The following is a 19,121-nucleotide window of genomic DNA, read 5'->3' on the forward strand; positions in this document are numbered from 1 at the left end:
ACTCGGAGCATTATAACAGAGTTTCGAGGAAGTTAGAATTTGCAATGCTTCACCAAAGAGGAGATACAATAAGAGGCGTCACTCCGGGCGGAACCTTTGAAGTCCTTACTTGACCCTGGCATTTAAATTGATTGTCTATTCGAGCGGGATATTCAAATCGACTAAATGTACCTTACCGAAATTTGCTGATTATTGCCGAAGTTTACCGTGCTTTGCCGATCATTGCCTAATGGACATTTAAATTGATTGTCTAATGATTCCCCTAGTTTATGTCTGGCCTTCTCGAGTGACGCTCTTATTATACCTCCTCTTTGGCTCCACCTTAGCCCTCTTTTCCACGAGATTCCAGAATTTCGTTCTCGTAGACGGCTCTCCTGTCCTCTTTGTTGTTAGCTAAAAATTGGAGTCGTGTCAAGTGTAATTCACGAAGAAGAATAGAATGGCAGTGGTGACGAAGGGCCAGTTTCCATTATCCCGAGTATAACATTTGAAGGATCTTTCCAGCTTCGTCTGTCCACTCCAGAAATTGGAGTTCACCGAATATCGGCGTCCCCTTATTGTCGGAGATATTAGAAGAGATTCGGCACAGAACGGGAAGCCTCCTCCCGGCAACTTTGAAATTAGCCGACATCGGTTGCTACGTGTATATATCCAGACACCATCCAGCGTACCAAAGAATGTGTCCGTGTCAGCTAGGATTGAAGCTCGCAGCTCGCCACGAGCCTCGCAATCTTCTGCCCCATTTTCTGTCCACGCAGAAACTAGTTCTGCTGCGCGAGAACAGTCGCGGCTACGGCACCCAAGGTGTTCTACTTTCGAATAGTATTTATTACGTCCCAACTTCGTAACCAAAACGGGACTGTCCGACGACCAGGATGGACTCGATTACCTCGCCTGACGTAAACGCTGCAACGCCGTGGGGCGGCCAGCCGAGGAAATCGTCGGGCGCTTGCTTTCCCTTTCGTCGCGGGCATCCGCGATTCTAGCCGCGGCAATTAATTACGCCGGTAATTGATCCGTGTCGTTAACCTTGGTCGCGTTCGGTCTCACTTTCGCTCGCGCTGTAAATCAAATCACGCGCGAATAGAGCGGCGCGCGTGCATTGCGAGCCAGGCAGAGGTAAATGGGAGGAGGAAGAGGATCGATGTGGGGGGTTGTCTGGCGATAGTAGCGAAGAAACGATCGATCCCCTGAATGCTGGGGCATTGATAAAGAGTGGGCGAAGTTATCCGTCCGTATCGAGAAACCGTCGGAATTGCATGAAAAATTGCACGTTGCAGCGGCCCTCCCAGCCCTGGGAATCGCAGCATTGTTTTTAGTAATCCCCTCTAACCCTCTTTCAAACAGAGCGCAGCTTTCGCAGAGGATTTTCGATCGCCTAGTATGGACACCTATGCATGCGCGAAATTGAAATAGAATATCTGGGAAATGGGGAGCAGGGTGGACCGGGGGCGGTAGTAACACTTTGACTTTGGAATACGATTACGCAAAAAACTGTTAGAGTTGCAACAACAGTTTTTTTTACGGAAATGTTACTTACTTATCTGACATTATTTGAGCCACAACAGTTTCGCTGTTTGTCAAGTAATATTCCGGTTATTGATAAAAAATGAGAAGCGGGGAAAGTGTTACAATCGTCCCTGACCCCGGGTCAGGTAGTAGCACAAATTTAACTTTACGAAATTAAAATATTTATCGATTTTAATTGTAATGATGAATGAAAAAAATTATGCGGTGTCGCCATTGTGGCAGAAATAGAAAACGTTTTGGCTGGTGCATTCTTCGTGTGATCAATCCTTACATTCGGTACATTGCACCCGTTTTTTATTTGCTTTGCTTGTGCTGTGTTATAGGATTCCATGCAAACAAGACAATATTATTAATTTTCTTTGTCACTATTCTGTTGCGGCACAACCGATCCCGACTGCCGTTGTTACAATCGCCCCCGACCAGGTTTTTCAACTTAAATTATAAATTTTTATTAACGAGACACTTAAAAGTGATAAGTGACGATCAGTATCACTTTAAAAATGGCCAGATTAAATATTAAAAAATAGAGAAAACACGTACTTGCAAGGAGAGTATTTATATTACAATTTTAAATCAGTAAGGAAAAGTTATTTTCTTCACTATGCATGTCTATTGTGTATCTATACTGCTAGGATATGGATGTGTGTATTCGAAATGTCATTCTTCATTATATACCCAAAATTTGTGTTAATACCTATCATATGTTTTGAGATATTTAACGTGTTGCAGTCACCCCCTTGTTACTATCGCCTCCGGTCTATCCTATATTGGAAATCTTCTACAGTGATGCCATATTCACATTCATAGTATCTTGTTTTCTTTATAAAAAAAAAAAAAAAAACAGTTAACACTGTTAACAGTGAGTTTTCGTCGCGAATGGGCGAAAGCGGCATTAAACCTTCAACGATTCACTTCGACGAGAGAGAAGTTCGTAATCGACAGATTTCCTGGCCATTCCGTTACGTTAGAATTCCAGGGTGCGCTTAATAGCCAGGGGAAAAAGATACGAAACCGTCGGTTGCGCAAACGCTGGTTGCACAAGCGCCTTCGGTGGATTAGCTTGGCTTCATGGTAATGCCTAGGTGCACCGTGTGATTTGCAGTTCCAGTGGAATTAGGGTAAAGGAACTATCGACCACTGACCAGGCTCCACAACGCGTGCATATCCTTCAGTTGCCAGCGATCGGCTTGGAGCAACTTCCATTCGGCTAGCGAACTTTTTGCGCTCCCCGCGTCTGGTGGCGCCTACTAACCCTCGCGGGTCTACTTTGACCCGTGACATAATTTCATTCACGCGCATCTCGCAATATGTATATTTCTATAGTGGCTCTTGATCTCGTTACGAAGTAAACCCCTTACCTTTTCGCGTAAGTAGCCTGATTGCAGAAGATGGGTCAAAGTGAACCCAGTACCCACCACGCGAGGCTGTACCATCGTTCCGTGTAAAGCACAGTCGTAATTTATTCCATCGTGACGATGCATCACGCCTGCCTGTTGCATATAAAGTGATTCGCCTCCTGGGTGGAAAAGTGGCATCATCCGAGGTGGGGGAGATCGTTACGAAAATTGACATTACGCTGTGTGCGTGCAATACTTGTCAGCTGGTTTGCGCTGGTTTTACGTCAGAATCGCTCGGTCACGAGGCGTCGTGTTTGTTCGCCCGATTGACCATTTAAAGTGCCTTTCTCGATTGATTACTAAGTACGTTTCCAGTCGCGCTTGTCTTGCAGAGGTGTCGCGACTAATCTGGAGGTGTATCAAACGATATGTCAGCCTATTACCAAATACTGATATCCAAAATGGGATCCCTTGGGGTGTAGCTCCAGATTCGAGGGAGGGCGCCCACGGGAACCGTCCACTTTGCACCCTGTCGCTTCAATTTCTTTATTCCTTGCCCTGAAAATGTAAAATGAGGAAAAGAGGAAATAAAAAAAGAAAAAAAGAGAACGATATTTTAAATTTGATTAAAATTAAGAAGCAAAGAAATTAGAACATAATTTCTAATATAATAATCTAATATTATTAATGATATGGCAATAAAAAGTCATGTATTTAAAGGTGTTAACGTTTATTTGTTTATTTTATTTTCCCCAAATATTCTTGCGCCCAGGCTTCTTTATAGAGAAGGCCGGCCCAGCGTATTTCTTTGCGGGGTGCTATGCGTAACCACGGTGCACAACGAATCTGGTATTCCACTGTTGCTTCTGCGACGATACTGTTGATAGGCAGAAGCGAATGAAGTATCGGCTGGCGAGGATGAAGAGCGTGGGTGGTCGAAGGTCAGTCCCTGGGACATGATTGCTAAGGAGATGTATGTAGGAGGGTCAATGTCGAGGGGCTAGCTGAAAGTAGGTCAGTTTTCTTATTCGTCTTTGGATGCCTCTGCGTTAGGCTCTGTAAAGGCTTCTGGCTCTAAACTCCACGCCTCGCCAAACTCAGCGATTCTATTCAACAGTACGTGGAACAGATTAAAGAACCTTCCCTGTCCCGTTGTAGTTATTCTTTCCATATTAATGACTGCCGACAAGTAACCTTCAGCCGCATTCTAACTAAGTCTAATTGCATTTTATCTTCAGCCCGCCCGCCGATAAGCCGCCCCGTAACAGCGAGACGCACACACGTTCCCCCGACGTCTTCAAAACACTAGAACTCCAACGTGAATCGAAGTTAATGGTTTTACCGATGATTAATCTCCCACGATCGTTTCCACGATCGTGTTCCGCAATTAGTAGGCGCGCCTCGTCGAATGGCGTACACGTATATCCTCTTACAGAGCCTTAATCTATACACACCTAATTCTACAGCAGAAAGCTCGGCGTTTCGCTCTTCTCTTTGCAAACCCGACTACATGCCAATGCGGGGCAGCATTCTTTCCGCAATCATTTCTCCGTCGTCAACTCCAACGTGATTAACGCACGATTTTACGTAATAAAACTGTTAGAATATAATGTTTATTTATTTAAGAAAATAAAAGTTACACAGTCGATCATCAGTATAATAATAATAAGAACTGTGTAAAACTTAAACTAAAAGTAATAGAAAGAATAGTCTTTAGCGCGATACAAGTTAACCGTTTGGAGGGTTTTCTCGGACTGAGAAGCGCAGGGGTCGAGAAGACCGTTTTCTTCCCCTCTTTTGGGTCTCCTGTAGCGAAAGAAAGGAAAACTCACAAGTCACCGGGTCCCCAAAGTCCCCGACACTCCAACTCCAGGAACAGTCCATCGTTGTACACATTCCAACAAAAACCTATCGAATCGGTCTCGAAGCCCGCGTAGCCGCACGTGTCTGACGTAGGTGGGATCTCGACGTAGTCACCTCGGTCGCTACCTTGGAACCAAGGAAACCAGGTGACTCAACGATGGGAATCTGGAACACGTGTCGCGAACACCTTTTATCGGCACTTATTCCCCGTGATCTCTGCTTTCCCTCGAGCATTATCGTCCGCAGAATCTTGCCGCGCCCGTTGAAGGCACCCTTCGCTTGATCGATCATCGCGAAGATATCTGCGCGGCTTGATCGCGGGCTGAAGTACCCGCGGCAGGAAATTCGGGGCGAGATTCGCGGCCATTCGATTCCGCCGCCAGTCACGACGGCCGGCCGTTGCGGTAGATTAAGAAATGACGGCGGTTATTAGGCCGCATTAAGGCCAATATCGTCGCTGGTTTCACGCGGAGTCGCGAGCTCCTCGCGGCCTAGCCCGGATTGCCTATTAACGGCAGCGGCTCCTTTTTCGTCCAGTAATCCAATCGTGATCGCCAACGGAGGAGAGCGCGCGTCCGCGCGCACGCGGGAACACTTGGGTGCCGAGAATGGGGTGGGGACAGAGCGCAATGCGACGCTGGTGAAACCAGTTCTCAGGATAAAAGGGAACGAGAGAGAAGTCTGACCCCAGCGGGGCTCCCGCCTCTATAGGGTGTCCAGTAACCCGTTGCAATTCCTCCTCCGAGAACGTGCCGAAGCCTCCCAGCGATATTTAATACCCCCTCGAACTTTTACCGCGAGCCCCCTCGCAATATCGCCGGGCACTTTGAACTACGGGGCGGTCGCGAACGGGGAGGAGGCTGGTCGAAGTCGAATGCTTGAATTTAGAATGGGTGCGGAACGTTGGGGATCATTGACAAATGATTTCAAGGAACTTCTTCTGGTGATTGATTTATCCTTTTCAATGGAGACGATGATGTTGAATCTTAAGGTGCGAATCGATGCTGAGATTTTACACGAGACTATCATCAGACATATCTCAGCGACAACTAAATGTAAATAATGAAAATAGTCGCGAGAGATGAGATTTTTGAAAATATATCGCGAAACAAATAATTAAGATATAATTAAATAATTGTTTCCCGAGATTAAAGTGAAATGCGATATATGTGGTTTTCTCATCGTGGATTTGCACTTTTTGGACTATCTGAGGCAGTCTGACTCACGTGGGCGCGTTTCATCTCGAGTACCTACCTTCTCGAACACTTTACCCCGATTAATGCAATGAATTGGAATCCTCCGGACCACAGAATGTATCAAACTACTCCGCGAGACCCCAGAGCAGTCAGCTTCCATTCCAGGGCGTATTTCATTCTTTCCCCCCAGTCAGATTCTAAGTGCACTCCGGCGACCGTAGCATAAGCCGAGATTTTGATCTCGGGAAAGGTTGCGCTCGCCCGTTTCGTGGCTGCCACACCGTGCCTCCGTAATTCCAGGTGTATGAGATCACGGTGTACTTTAGCTACGAAAAACTCGAGAAAGTTATCACGGAGCACCGTGTTTCCAAGCTTTTTTCTCCGCCTGTTACCGCCGAGCCTCGTGGAACCGCGTCTCTGCACAGTGAGACACAATTCCGCCCAACGGAATCACATATTTCTAAACGGACTTTCGAGGTCTCGGAATGAAGCGCCCAAGGGGGTCGCCAGAGTCGATGGTTTTCGCTGTTCTCCAACTGAGATTAAATTGCGGAATTGAATCCCAGTGTCCCTTTCTGGTAGCTGGGGGCGCGGTGTCAGTTTCGGGGTAGGTCTTACCGGTTCTATCGCGCCGGAGAGAAGGAAAGACGCGGAACGCCCGAGCGTTGCCCGCGCAATTGGCTCCGTTGTTTCCGCGGCGTCTGCTTTTCCGGATTCCAGCCGCCGTCCACGCGCTCGGTATGCAAATGTCCGTTTCCCCGGCGATGCGCATGTAATCCTCGGGCCAGCGATGCAGTCCGCAGTATTCTAGAAAGCGAAAAACCAACAACACTTGGCCGCTAACCCGCGCAACGCTTCAGGCTTGAGTAAATCTATAACTTTAGTTATGTAACCGAGAGTGTACGTAATATATTGTTCTCCGTTCGATTCCCTTCACTGGAGCAAGCACTCGCTGCTTTTCCCGTCCTTAAACGCAGTGTCGAGGCAACGAGTCGGGAGTTCGGGTTCGCCGAGTAGATCGCGTTTTCTTAGGGGTGGCTCCTTATCGTACTATCAAATTAAGATCTGAGTTAAGGGTAGCTGCTTCTGACAGGAGCATTTAGAGTTTGTTTTTAGAGTTAGTTCGGCGACAAGGTGCTCGTGGAAGTTGTTATTCTGTTTGACTTGGATTTAATGCTTGAAGGGTTTTAGGAACTTCTGTTTTAAGTTGGGATTGCAAATCGGTAAATTGGTTTGAAGTTTTTTTTCACTGATAAAGTAGTAGATATCGACGGAATTATGCGCTGTATATATGCGCTACATTGCTATACATACAATTTTTACCGGTAATTCGCAAAATTTTTACCGGGAATTTGATAAATTACGTATTTCTCGATATTTACCGGTAAATTATGTATTTCTCGATATTTACCGGTAAATTATGTATTTCTCGATATTTACCGGTAAATTATGTATTTCTCAATATTTACCGGTAAATTATGTATTTCTCGATATTTACCGGTAAATTATGTGTTTCTCAATATTTACCGGTAGACCGCGAGAAATACGTAATTTATCGAATTACCGGTAAAAATTTGGCGAATTGCCGGTAAAAATATGTAGCGCATAATTCCGTCGATATCTACTACGTTATCAGTGAAAAAAGCTTCAAACCGATTTACCGGTTTGCAATCCCTAGTTTTAAGTCTTACCGAACTCCGTTTTTACTTACCAGTCGTTTCTGTACTCATTTATCATCACCGTCGTTACTAGTGAAGGAAATTGAAGAGTTCTTGCAGAAAACACTGTAAGTGCCAAAAATCAAAGTTTCCAGGAGAGAGATTAAACTTACCTGACTTTAAATTATTTAGGAAATTTGATTTGTTTTAATTGCTATATATGCTCAAGTATACAATATCTCGAATGCATCACAAAATTTTCTATCTTTTGCATTAATACAGTACGTTAATTTTTTCGTACTATATTAACAAAATTTGCAAGCTTCAATACCTCGAGAACCACCTCTTTTATGTGCACCGATTAACCCAGACCTGACCCCTCAGAACCTCTATTTTTATCGAGCGATAAAACCGTTTATGAACCGGGCTATCGCGGGCCAATATGATAAATTTAATGACGGAGTTGGATCGAGTGCAGACTGGAGAAACGAGGCTGTTATCGATACCTGGCGTGTCGTAATGGCGGGTGGAAAGGTGCGTTTACGTTGACCCGGTGATAAATCACCCAGGATCGAAGCGCTGGATTTGCTGGGTCAGCGAGCTCCGTCTCGACTTCTCGGTATTTCGAGTGCAACAACGCGAGATTAAGTCATCACGGCGTGGCCTCGTATCGTTTCATCTAGCACGCTCGCTGCTTAGCGCCCCGTTCGTTTCAATCCACCACAAATCACCGCCTTATACTTAACCCGTCCAACAACCACTTTTTCAACACTCCAAAAGCAATAACCGTAAGCCTGCAGCGCAGCATCCTTTTATTTATCAACGAGATCCTCGCGCAAGCTCGGAATTGCCTTTTTAATCAACTTTGTCGCCGGGCGAGTGAAACTGTTTTGCTGCACGGTAAATTCACTGGCCCGATTAATCTCGATGCTCGCGAACAGCGTGCACTGCGTGCAATAAAGAGGCGGCGTCGCGGTAATCTTCTGCTCGCCTCCTTCCGCCAGTCAACAGTATCGCGAAATTTGATTGTTTCACGGCGACAGAGGGTTTCATTATTACTGGCCTGTATTTCGATCGCACCCCTTTCCATTATTATTCCCATCCTCGTGCATCGATGTTAATCCTGCGTGAATGTCAATGTACATATCAAATAGCTTGCACGTCGACCGTTAATATGCAAACATGGCGAGTAATGTTTTAATTAAAAGCAGAAATTCATCGAATCATATAAGTCGGAATTAATGGGCGGTATCTCGATAAGGCTAGTCATCGATCGCACCCCTTCCTGTTATCATCCTCCTCCACGTAACAAGATTATTAATCCCGCATGAATATCAGTATACATTTCAATCGTTAATCTGCAGACACCGGGAATAACATTTCAATCAAACCCAGAAGTCCATACAGGTAATTACAATATCCGAATATCCAGTTACTTTTGCAGCAGCAACGTTATCAGTCGTTGCCCGAATCTCATTTCACCTGCCAGCCCTGATTTGAATATTTGCCGAACCAGCGATGATTCAGGATTATCCGCAGCATTATATCACCCACTATCGATAAAGCATCTTCAATCGTTTCTCCCCTATTCCCTCTTTATCGAACATCCGATAACACGTTGATAAGGGTACGCGTCTGCTGCAGGCTCAGTACTGCGCCGCATATCCCCGCGATCTGATCGTTTCTCTCTCTCGGAAAGCAGAGGTGCACCGTCTCTCGCCATGGAGATCCGCGAAATGAAGAAGTGGGACGTTATCGAGGAGTACTTGAAGGATTTCTCGTATTTTTTCCGATTAGTAAGTACCGCGAATTTCGCCCGTGCCCCTCCGCGGGTCCAACAGTCGGTCGCGCCTTTTACGTAAGCCACTTGACTCGCGGCATCGATTAATCGCTGGGCGTGAATGGCACCGCGAGCACCGATTTCTCTCAGCCACGTAGGAGCCGTTCACGGTGGCGTGTTTCCGTTGATCGATAGTGGTAATTCGCGGAAGGATTCGCGCGACCGCGATTTGGGCATTGGAGCAAGTGAGTCATGCCCGCCGATCGTGCCCTTCGAATTCGAGGCGTCGCTTCGGCAGAGATTAGAGATCTCTGTTTAATCGCGCCAAGCGCCTGGGTGGGGAGAGTAAACAGTTTCGCGTGGATAAAAATGGGGGACGATGGTAATTGCGCGGAGCGAGAACGGTTCACCGGCGGGAACAAGGTGCTAATTAGTCGGGCGCGACACGGTTCCACGGTGAAACGTGCATAAGGAACTGTCGATTAACCCCGATGCAATTTTCCGAGAAGTCCCGTATATGACTGTTCCCGGACGCTATTGTTCTCCGTGGAAATTGTGCTGGCTGTGTTCTTGAAATCTGGCTCGCCACTCTTCTACACATAGGCACCTGCCGTTCGCGATAAAAGTCCCCCTTGTTCGCACGTGCGAGATACACCAGCAATCGAGAACTGTGCGCCGGATAACGTGGTCCGGTAATTTCCGAGAACACTTATCTTGGAATTGCATGCGCTTGTTTGTTATCGGCTAGGGAATTTATTGTTTAAAGAATTTAGAATTGCGAAACTTGAGAATTGCAGGTGTGTGTGGTGGGTGAATGTGTGTGAACGAAAGAGTGGCAATTGAATCACGAGGTCGTTGTGCTGTTCTTTAAACTTGGAAGGCTGAGGACCTGGCACACTCGATGATCCTATATCCTGAGGAAACCTACTTGATTAACCCCGCACTAGCGAAGCTCCTTAGTCCTGAAACAATGAATCCTGAATATGGGATAGAAATCCTGAATAATAATATCCAAAGAAGATCCCGAAGCAGTCGAATCAAGTTCTTCCGTACCACTGCAAAACCAAGCTCCTGAGAATCAAATCCTCAAACACCTGAAGAGACCACGGGACATAGAACCGAAGATCCTAGATCCTGAACCCTGCGGCATGCTCGGGCGTCAAAGAATCCCTGGCCACCGAAATTCCTGGAACAGTAAACTACATCCTTGGTCCTCCCCCTCCCGATGGAGAGACCCCAGTCTGAAGAGCGCTTCTATTTCTCCAGATCGATGAAAATGGGGACGGGTTCATCAACCTCACAGAGCTGCGCAGCGCCCTGGACATCTGCGGGTTCAAGATGCCCGGTTACAAGGTGCGGCAGATGATCGAGGAGTACGACGACAAGCAGAGGTCGGAGCACAAGGGGCGGTTGTCCTTCGAGGAGTTCGAGAAGCTGTGCAAGGAGCTGAAGGCCAACGAACTGGGCTCCACGTTCAAGCAGGTGGTGTCGAAGAAGGAGAACCTCGAGACCTTGGGTGGAATTTCGGAGGCGTCCAGCGAGGGGACCACGCACTCGGTCAGGCTGGAGGAGCAGCTCGCCTTCAGCGACTGGATCAACACCAATCTGTCCCATGATCCCGATCTCAAGCACCTGTTGCCCATCGACGCGGAAGGGAAGACGCTGTACGAGAAGGTGAAGGACGGGATTCTTCTGTGGTACGTAGAACGCCTCTATTCTCAGTACTTTTAGCCCACCCATTCCCTCTGCCGCGTGATAATTAACAATCTCCATCTTGTTCCAGTAAAATCATCAATCACTCCTGCCCGGACACCATCGACGAAAGAACGATCAACAAGAAGAACATGACCCTGTACAAGAAGCACGAGAACCTGACCCTAGCCTTGTCCTCGGCCCAAGCAATCGGCTGCAACATAGTGAACATCGACGCGCACGATCTAACGAAGGGTTCGCCCCACCTGGTCCTCGGCCTGCTGTGGCAGATCATAAGGATCGGGCTGTTCAATCAAATCACTCTGGAGAATTGCCCGGGACTGGCTACTCTCTTGCAAGACGGCGAGCGCATCGAGGACCTACTGAAACTGTCCCCGGAGTCGATACTCCTGAGATGGGTGAACCACCATCTGGAGAACGCTGGAATCGCTAGGCGCTGCAATAACTTCCAGTCGGACATCACCGACTCCGAGATCTACACGTACCTTATCAAGCAGATCGCGCCTAATACATCTGGTGTCACTCTGGAGGCTCTAATGGAGCCGAACCACACATCTCGAGCAGAGATCATGCTCCAGCAGGCGGCCAAGTTGGGATGTCGCAGCTTCGTCACGCCTAGCGACGTGGTGAACGGTATATACAAGCTGAATCTCGCCTTCGTAGCCAACATGTTCAACAACTACCCGGGCCTGGACAAGCCGGAGAGCAATATCGAGGGCCTGGAGTCTCTGGAGGAGACCAGGGAGGAGAAGACCTACCGAAACTGGATGAACTCGATGGGCGTCTCCCCGCACGTAAACTGGCTCTACTCCGACCTGGCGGACGGCCTGGTGATATTCCAGCTCTACGACATCATCAAGTCGGGCACGGTGAACTGGAACAGGGTGCACAAAAAGTTCACCAAACTCCGCAAGTTCATGGAGAAGCTCGAGAACTGCAATTACGCGGTCGAGCTTGGTAAAACGATGAACTTCTCGCTGGTCGGTATAGCTGGCCAGGATCTGAACGATGGGAACGCCACGCTGACGTTGGCGCTGATCTGGCAGTTGATGAGATCGTACACACTGTCGATCCTGACGTCGCTGGCGGGCACGCAGGGCAGCACCCTCGTGGAGAAGGAGGTCGTGCAGTGGGTTAACTCGAAGCTTCAGGGGGCGGGGAAAAGCAGCAGTATCAAGGGTTTCCAGGATAACTCGATATCGAATGGGAAAGTGGTGATCGATCTGATCGACGCTATTAAGCCAGGCTCGGTCAACTACGACCTGGTGAAGGACGGGGGCACCGAGGAGGTGAGATTGATGACAGTTTTAGAGCACGGTTTGAATAGCTGGTCGATTCGTTGATATCAAACATGTCGAGAGTGAGGTCGTTCCGCGAGATCATTGTTCCCCTTTGCGCGTTGCTCGATCGATAGCGCGGCAAGGCTTTTCGAGTTACGGCCTCGTAAACGTCGCGCTTTCGAGATTTATTACGCTGTTCCGCGGAGAGATTTCGCTATCGAACGAGAGGAGTAAGGTGTTCGCTTGTATTCTTTGCGTTGCACTTTGCACCGGGGCTGTAATTGTTTCAAAGTCGTAGAATCTGCGCGTCATTTGTACAGAATTCAAGATCTTATCGAGTTGCAGAACAAATTCTCAAAGTAACAACGAATCGGTAGATCTACGAAGAGACCCCTTAGAGGACCGAGGGAAGCTCTCCGCTTTCCGAGCGACCGATTACGTTTTACTAATCGATGTCCGCGCGCTTGATGTTCGTAGGAGAACCTGGACAACGCGAAGTACGCGATATCCTTGGCACGGAAATGCGGGGCGCGCGTGTACGCGCTCCCGGAGGACATAACCGAGGTGAACCCGAAGATGGTGATGACGGTGTTCGCCTGCCTGATGGCGATGGACTACGTCCCGAACATGGACACCGTGAAGCAACCGAACAACGTGAACGGGCAATAATGCCGCGCCGTTCTCGCAACCGCGCCCCGTCACCGTTGTGCGCCAGAACTGTCGACTGAGTCCGCGGTTACCGCCGTCGTACACCGTGTCTCTTTAACGAGCGTCATAATTGTATATACCTAGATTATAGGATAGTCTTGTTTCCCAAAATAAGAAACTACAGAGATAGAGAGCAGTAAAGAAGGGTGTACGTCCCAAGAAGAAACGGATGGTGGCTGATGCCGGAGCGGTGGGTGGCTACGCGGTACAAGTAGAGAGTCTTCGATCAAGTTTCGGGGTCGAGACCTGGAGCGCCTTGCATGGCCCAGGAAGGTTTAATTAATTGCTAGCGAGCTTCGAGTGGAAATCGCTGAAACGACGAGTCGGATGGCAGGTGGGTGAGCTGAGGTAGCACTTTCGGTCGCGAGGGAAAGCCACTCTTCTTGCGGATCCAGTCATTCGTGCGCGAGCATCGTGTCGCGTGATACGGGGATTCTCTCAGCTCCCAAAGTTTCCGCAATCATATCCTTGTCTAGCTCTCCGCGGCCATCGCGTGGCCGATAGATTTGTATAAATAGCGATTTTCTAACAACCACTGACTGTCGATGGCACGATGGATGGAGGAATGATCGATGGAAGGGATCGTGGTATCCGGATGGATGAATGGTACCAGATTGTATTAAGACTAATCAAATTCTCGGTCAGTGTTCTATCTCTTTCGAGTCGTTCCAGGATCTTAATTGACGTCGATAGAACGAAACTAATTTGCGTATACCGGATATACGTGGCTTTCAGATTGTCGATTATATATATATATATATACATATATACTATATTTACATTTCTTGAATCATATATACACTTGAGATGTATACACGTATTTGATACAGCAAGCGTGTGGAACACTGCCATAACTTTACAATGGCAGTGCCCTTAATCAATCAATTTAAAAATACGCTAAACGACTAGCTAGAAATTTATAAATATATACATTTAACTACTCCCGGAAAGGAACGATTGCTTCAGCGAGGCTTTTGCCACGGGGAACTGCCGAAACGTTCTTCAAAGCGGTTACCTTCTGTTTTTAAAATAACATTGCATGGTGGTCGATTCGTGTCGCTCCAAAACGGACATTTTTCCCATTGTTGCATTTTAAATCGTACTTGAATTCGTGCATTTTAAATGGATGTTTGTATGCGTTTTAAAGGATTGTAATCCGGATTGCGAATTGAGAATAGCGATGGAAAAGGGGGGATCATATTTTACGATAGATTTGTTTATCAGCCTTCATTGGAACGGAACCAGTCGTATTGGTGGCCGTTTAAACGCAGAGCACGTGAAACGACGCTGTAACTAACCAGGAACGATGCGAAATGAACGCACAATGATCATTGTAGCCGTGCCATTATAAATATCAGAGCGCAATCGTGATTGAACGATGTTTACGTAATGTGTATTTAACGATCGATAAAGAACGGAAGGTACTTACATATTTAACGATGTCACCGTAACGCGCACTCGTTACAGATTACTTTCCCGTACCTTCTGCGAGTGAAACGGCGTTTCGATTCTACGCGCTTCCACGGCGTCCGTGTATTTTAAACGGGAAGGTGGAGACTGAACCGACGCGTTTTTCATTTTTAGCGGGAATTCTATATGTTACACGATTTTGGTGCGCGCTATGTTGGTAGTTATCATTCAGAGAATTAGAGAAATTAAAACAGAGTAACATCGGTCGTAGGATCGTGGGATGCTTTAGTACTCGAAATTCTAATCCTGTAAGAAGTCGTTGACCGGTTTGAGCGCTTTGTTATTGGCGCGAAAGTAGCTGGACTGTTGAGGTCTGGAAAGTCGACGAAATTACTGGTTTCGAGTTACTGAAACGTCCCGGGTACCAGGGTTATTCGAATAGTCTATTCGGCTTGAATATTGAAGGTATTGGAAGTGTTTCGAGTACTCAATCCCGCTGGATTACTCTAGGAAAGAGTACACCAGGGGGAAAGAGTACACCACGTTGCCAAACGGAGTTCAGTGCATTCTTATCGCGACCATGTTCGATCGCGTCTCAATTAAATTAAGACTAAATCGTTAGCAAATTACTAAGCCGTAAGGGCTAAGTAGAGGGTGAGCTGTGGGTGATAATTGGATAAGAGTGCGATCCACGCTGATACCAGCTAGAGCATTCCCATGAAGAAAAGACTTGCGCGTTTCACAGTCAACCGGGACACGTTAAGCGTTAACCCCCTTCCATCTTTCCACTTACCGTCAATTACGCTAAAATTATCCGCTTTACGTTATCCATTCCACATGGCGATAATACTATTCGTACCAAGCTGCATTTCTTGCGTTGGGGATGCGGGAGCACATTCCCAGGGCGTCCTGAATCGATGATGGGATCGAGCACGGGACACTGAGACGCGTCTCCGCGATCCCACGAGCAATTGCCGCGTGCATATCGGGCCGCGAATTTTTTTCACCAGGGCCGTTTGCAATCTGCGCACCTAGATGTTAAGGTTTAGTCACCAGAATAGAATGGCGATTCGAGGTGGTGAAAATTGGGGATGAGCGATTATACTATGAGATTATGAATTCTCCTTTCCCAATCGGTTCGTCGGTCGATTTAAAGAAGAGCGTGCAGCGATCGCTGAATTATGAATGCCTGCGTTCGCGTACACACGACATCCTGTGCGTACATGAGCGTGTGTGGGTCACACCGTAGATATATAATTTAATGTATCCGTAATTTAAATAAAAACAAAAAGTTTATCTAATAAAGCTCGTCGCGCGTTCCTGACGGGAAACGGTCCGCGTCTTCTGCGGTGGACATCAAGGGAGGGGCATGGAGATTGTTTGTAATGGACGTTGTAATAATGCTTTCGGTTTGCTTTTTATTGCAGTGTCAATGGTATACTCTACTCAAACGAATTCTTTATTATAATTTTATTGCGTCTTTAGTTGCCGACAGATCATTCGTTTCGTAATAGATGTTTAAAAAAAAAAGAAGAAATCCAAGCGCCACTCATTTCATCGTGAAGATTCTGTCTACATCCGAGTTTGCTAAGATGGTGGTCTCCGCTGCCGCGCTGATGTCAGCTAATGCTCGCTTGGCAGCGCGAATGTCGCGCAGGCTCAGGCTCACGTATTGCGAGATGGCGAGCAAATTCTTCAGTTTATCTGAGCCCAGAGTACCGATCCTCGTCATCGATGACACGAACTGAACGTCAGACACGAACAGGCGGCTGGACGAACTTTCCTGTAAAAGTCACAACGGTTTCACATTGTAGAATTTTATTCTTTACAGTACCAAGCAATTCTCTGTTCTAAATTACTGTAAAGTGTTGAGTCAAGTGTTGTTTCTTTCGAAACAAGTTCAACGACCTGTTACACAAGATAATGTAAAGTGTTAGGGTACTCTTGATCCTGTTTCGTGGTTCAAAGTCCACTTAAGGCGTCATTCTACTTTGATCGGCCGAAAAATTAAGCTATTTTTAAAGATTTTTTCTCAGTAAATACATCATATAATGAAATAAATCTTACACAATATATTATACAAAAAAAAAATTAAAAAGAATTTTTGCAATTTGTTTTAATTGTTTTTTTTGCAGTGTCAATATGGAACCTAATGAAGAGGTATGTTCACGGCGAAGGTGATTTCCCAGCTCAGACTTATCCGAAACAAAAAATTCTAAAAGATTCTTAATGTATATGAGTGTCGCAATAGCTCCTAGCTCAATTAACAATTTTTGTTGAAAAATAAGAAAATGGCACTGGTTTGAAAAGAAAGTTTTACCAAACACCCAAAGGGATGTATTCTCGGGCGTTCCATAAGAAAAATCTCGGTTATTTCTCGACAAAAATTGTTAACTGAGCTAGGGGCTATAGCGACACTCATACAGATTAAGAATCTTTTGTAATTTTTTGCTTCGGATAAGCCTGAGCTGGAAAATCACCTTCACCGTGAACATACCTCTTTATTAGGTTCCATATTGACACTGTAAAAAAACAATTAAAACAAATTGCAGAAATGCTTTTTAAATTTTTTGTGTATAATATAAGAGTAGCTTATTAAATACCAACAAGATTTATTTGATTATATGTTGCATTTACTCAGAAAAATATCTTTAAAAAAAACTTAATTTTTCGACGGTTCAAAGTAGAATAACCCCTTAAAGCTGTGAGGACATTAGAAACTGAATCTTTCATAGAACTAACAATCAGTGTATCCAGAACACTTTACACTACATAGCTTCCAATAGCATGAACCCATAAGAATCCCAGTGCCAAGAACCCCAAATCTCCAGTCGAACAGTCTTTAACGATAGACCGTTAAACTCTTTTAAAAAATATCTTTTGCCCTGAATTAGGCAGAGTATTTACACTCTTCCCATCCACCACCGTTCATGAATCACACTTGTAAGGAAGGGACCGCTTACTAAAGACGAGTGGAGGTCGGACTCGACAACGACGCCGCCGTAGGAGCCGAAGTAGAAGGGTGCGTAGTAGCTGCAGTTGTTCAAGTTGGTGGACTTCTGGATGACTATAGCCTCGCCTGGTACTTTGTTCAAATGTGGCAGGGACTCCAGCTCGTATCGATAGTTCTTCGCCTTGCTGATCCCCCCTTTCGATGGGAAATGATTGATTCCGACAATGACGACGCACTGGCCGATCGTCGTGTTCTCCATGATCTCGAACGTTCCGTCGGGCACGCCGTTCAAGTCAGCGCCGATGTTGAATCGCTCGACCAGCAGCTTCAGCTCGTTCAAGTTCTCCACGTGCACACCCTCGTCCACCACCAGGTACTCCACACCGTGGTCGTTGAACTTGATCTCGAACGGGTCCTCGCTGCACAAATGCCTCGCCTCCGCCTCTGTTATCTCGATCTCGTTGTCGTTGGTCACGTCCATGCTCTGCTTTCGGCAGTTCGCCAAGCGACAGTTGAGCCCGTCCGGTCCCCTAGGTCTGCAGAATAGGTTCATCATGGTGTAGTTGGATATCTGGGCGCCTTCGTAGTCCATAGGGGTGGAGGTGATGTTCATCTTCACGTCGAACACGTACTCTGGCCCGTGCTTCCACATGCTCTCGTCGACCTCCACCCGGGCCACTGGAAGCAACATGCAGGAATTTCGATTTTTATTCCCACCCTCTGACGCGCTGACTTTCGGCGGAGCATGACACCGCGTGCTTAACTAAGATTCGAAGATCTGAACCGCGAGGGGAATATTTTATATGTAGCATCGGTAGTAGGGTAATTTGTGTTTAGCTCTCGAGTGGTCCATTGCGTCGATCGGCAGCCGCTGCCTTAAATATTCGATCGTTATTGGAGGAGTCTGTACGATTTGAACGGAACTGAGTAATTACGATCTATCGCCCGCGCGAGCAGTTCCCGGCGCGATTAGAGAGATTGACGGTGAGCACGTTTAAATGGAAAATTGGCTTACCGACCTAAGAAGAACGGAATTAATGAGGCGAGCATGTCGCAGCGCTGCTCTCAACTGGTTTAACACTCCTCCTCCGGCCGAAGGTCCTTTTATATCACCGATGCACTCCGCCGACCTTGTAATTTAATTAAGCCGCCCCGCCACGGAGGGGCGTAATTATACGGCTTGGCGGGCAACGCGAAATCTTCAGCCTCCGCGAAACGGAATCCCGTTCGACTGTGCCTGTCATTTTCAACGACCAACGATCGCAACCCCCTCCGCTTTAGCACGATTTAATTACGACGCACTGTGCGCTCCATTTCTCATCTACATCCCGTGGGAGCGTGACGGAATGTTTATGAAGATTCAATTATCTTATTGACGAGAAAATTCGCTGTCGACGCGGCCACCCTTGTTTGGCCTAGTTCTTCCAATGAAGCCTTAATCGCGGCCAGAATGGTCCGGTAAGGGATGTGAAATGCATTCTGCTGTACCGATCGTTGCTACACACGCGCGTTATCAGTGCCCCGTTCTGGTTACAGATAACAGCTCGCGATAACTGCCAGCCGGATGAGCTTTATCTCTCAACATCACTGTGCCGCGTCACGGTCACCGTTATCAGCGTCGCGGTCGCGACATGTTGAACTTTTTCTTGCGAAGGCAATATGCAGTTTCAACGCCTGCACTTGGCGTTATCTT

The 19,121-nt window shown here is 46.8% G+C and overlaps 2 protein-coding genes across 4 annotated transcripts in view; one reads left to right on the forward strand and one right to left on the reverse strand.

The window, feature by feature from the left end:
* Nucleotides 1–15,977, forward strand: part of Fim (plastin-2 fimbrin) — a 31,430-nt gene extending 15,453 nt beyond the window's left edge. The window contains exons 1-4 of one of the 2 annotated variants that reach the window (XM_076819684.1): nt 9,226–9,380; nt 10,631–11,061; nt 11,148–12,366; nt 12,835–15,977. In XM_076819684.1, the coding sequence (XP_076675799.1) occupies nt 9,306–9,380; nt 10,631–11,061; nt 11,148–12,366; nt 12,835–13,026 (1,917 nt within the window). In that variant the 5' untranslated portion in view covers nt 9,226–9,305 and the 3' untranslated portion in view covers nt 13,027–15,977. Of the gene's footprint in view, nt 1–9,225; nt 9,381–10,630; nt 11,062–11,147; nt 12,367–12,834 lie in introns of those variants that run through there. The other variant, XM_076819685.1, reaches the window with a different exon arrangement.
* On the reverse strand, nt 15,914–18,609 carry LOC143372976 (uncharacterized). 2 transcript variants are annotated; one of them, XM_076819692.1, is made up of 3 exons: nt 18,448–18,609; nt 17,439–18,106; nt 15,914–16,258 (listed from the first exon to the last, which is right to left on the reverse strand). In XM_076819692.1, the coding sequence occupies exons 1-3, from the start codon at nt 18,476–18,478 to the stop codon at nt 16,025–16,027; spliced, it is 933 nt and encodes a 310-aa protein (XP_076675807.1). In that variant the 5' UTR covers nt 18,479–18,609; the 3' UTR covers nt 15,914–16,024. The 2 variants fall into 2 exon arrangements, with proteins under 2 accessions (XP_076675807.1, XP_076675808.1); XM_076819693.1 differs by having other exon boundaries at nt 18,444–18,574.
* Between the last annotated feature and the right edge of the window lie 512 nt (nt 18,610–19,121).

Source organism: Andrena cerasifolii, chromosome 9 (assembly GCF_050908995.1).
Source record: "Andrena cerasifolii isolate SP2316 chromosome 9, iyAndCera1_principal, whole genome shotgun sequence".
Taxonomy (NCBI): domain Eukaryota; kingdom Metazoa; phylum Arthropoda; class Insecta; order Hymenoptera; family Andrenidae; genus Andrena; species Andrena cerasifolii.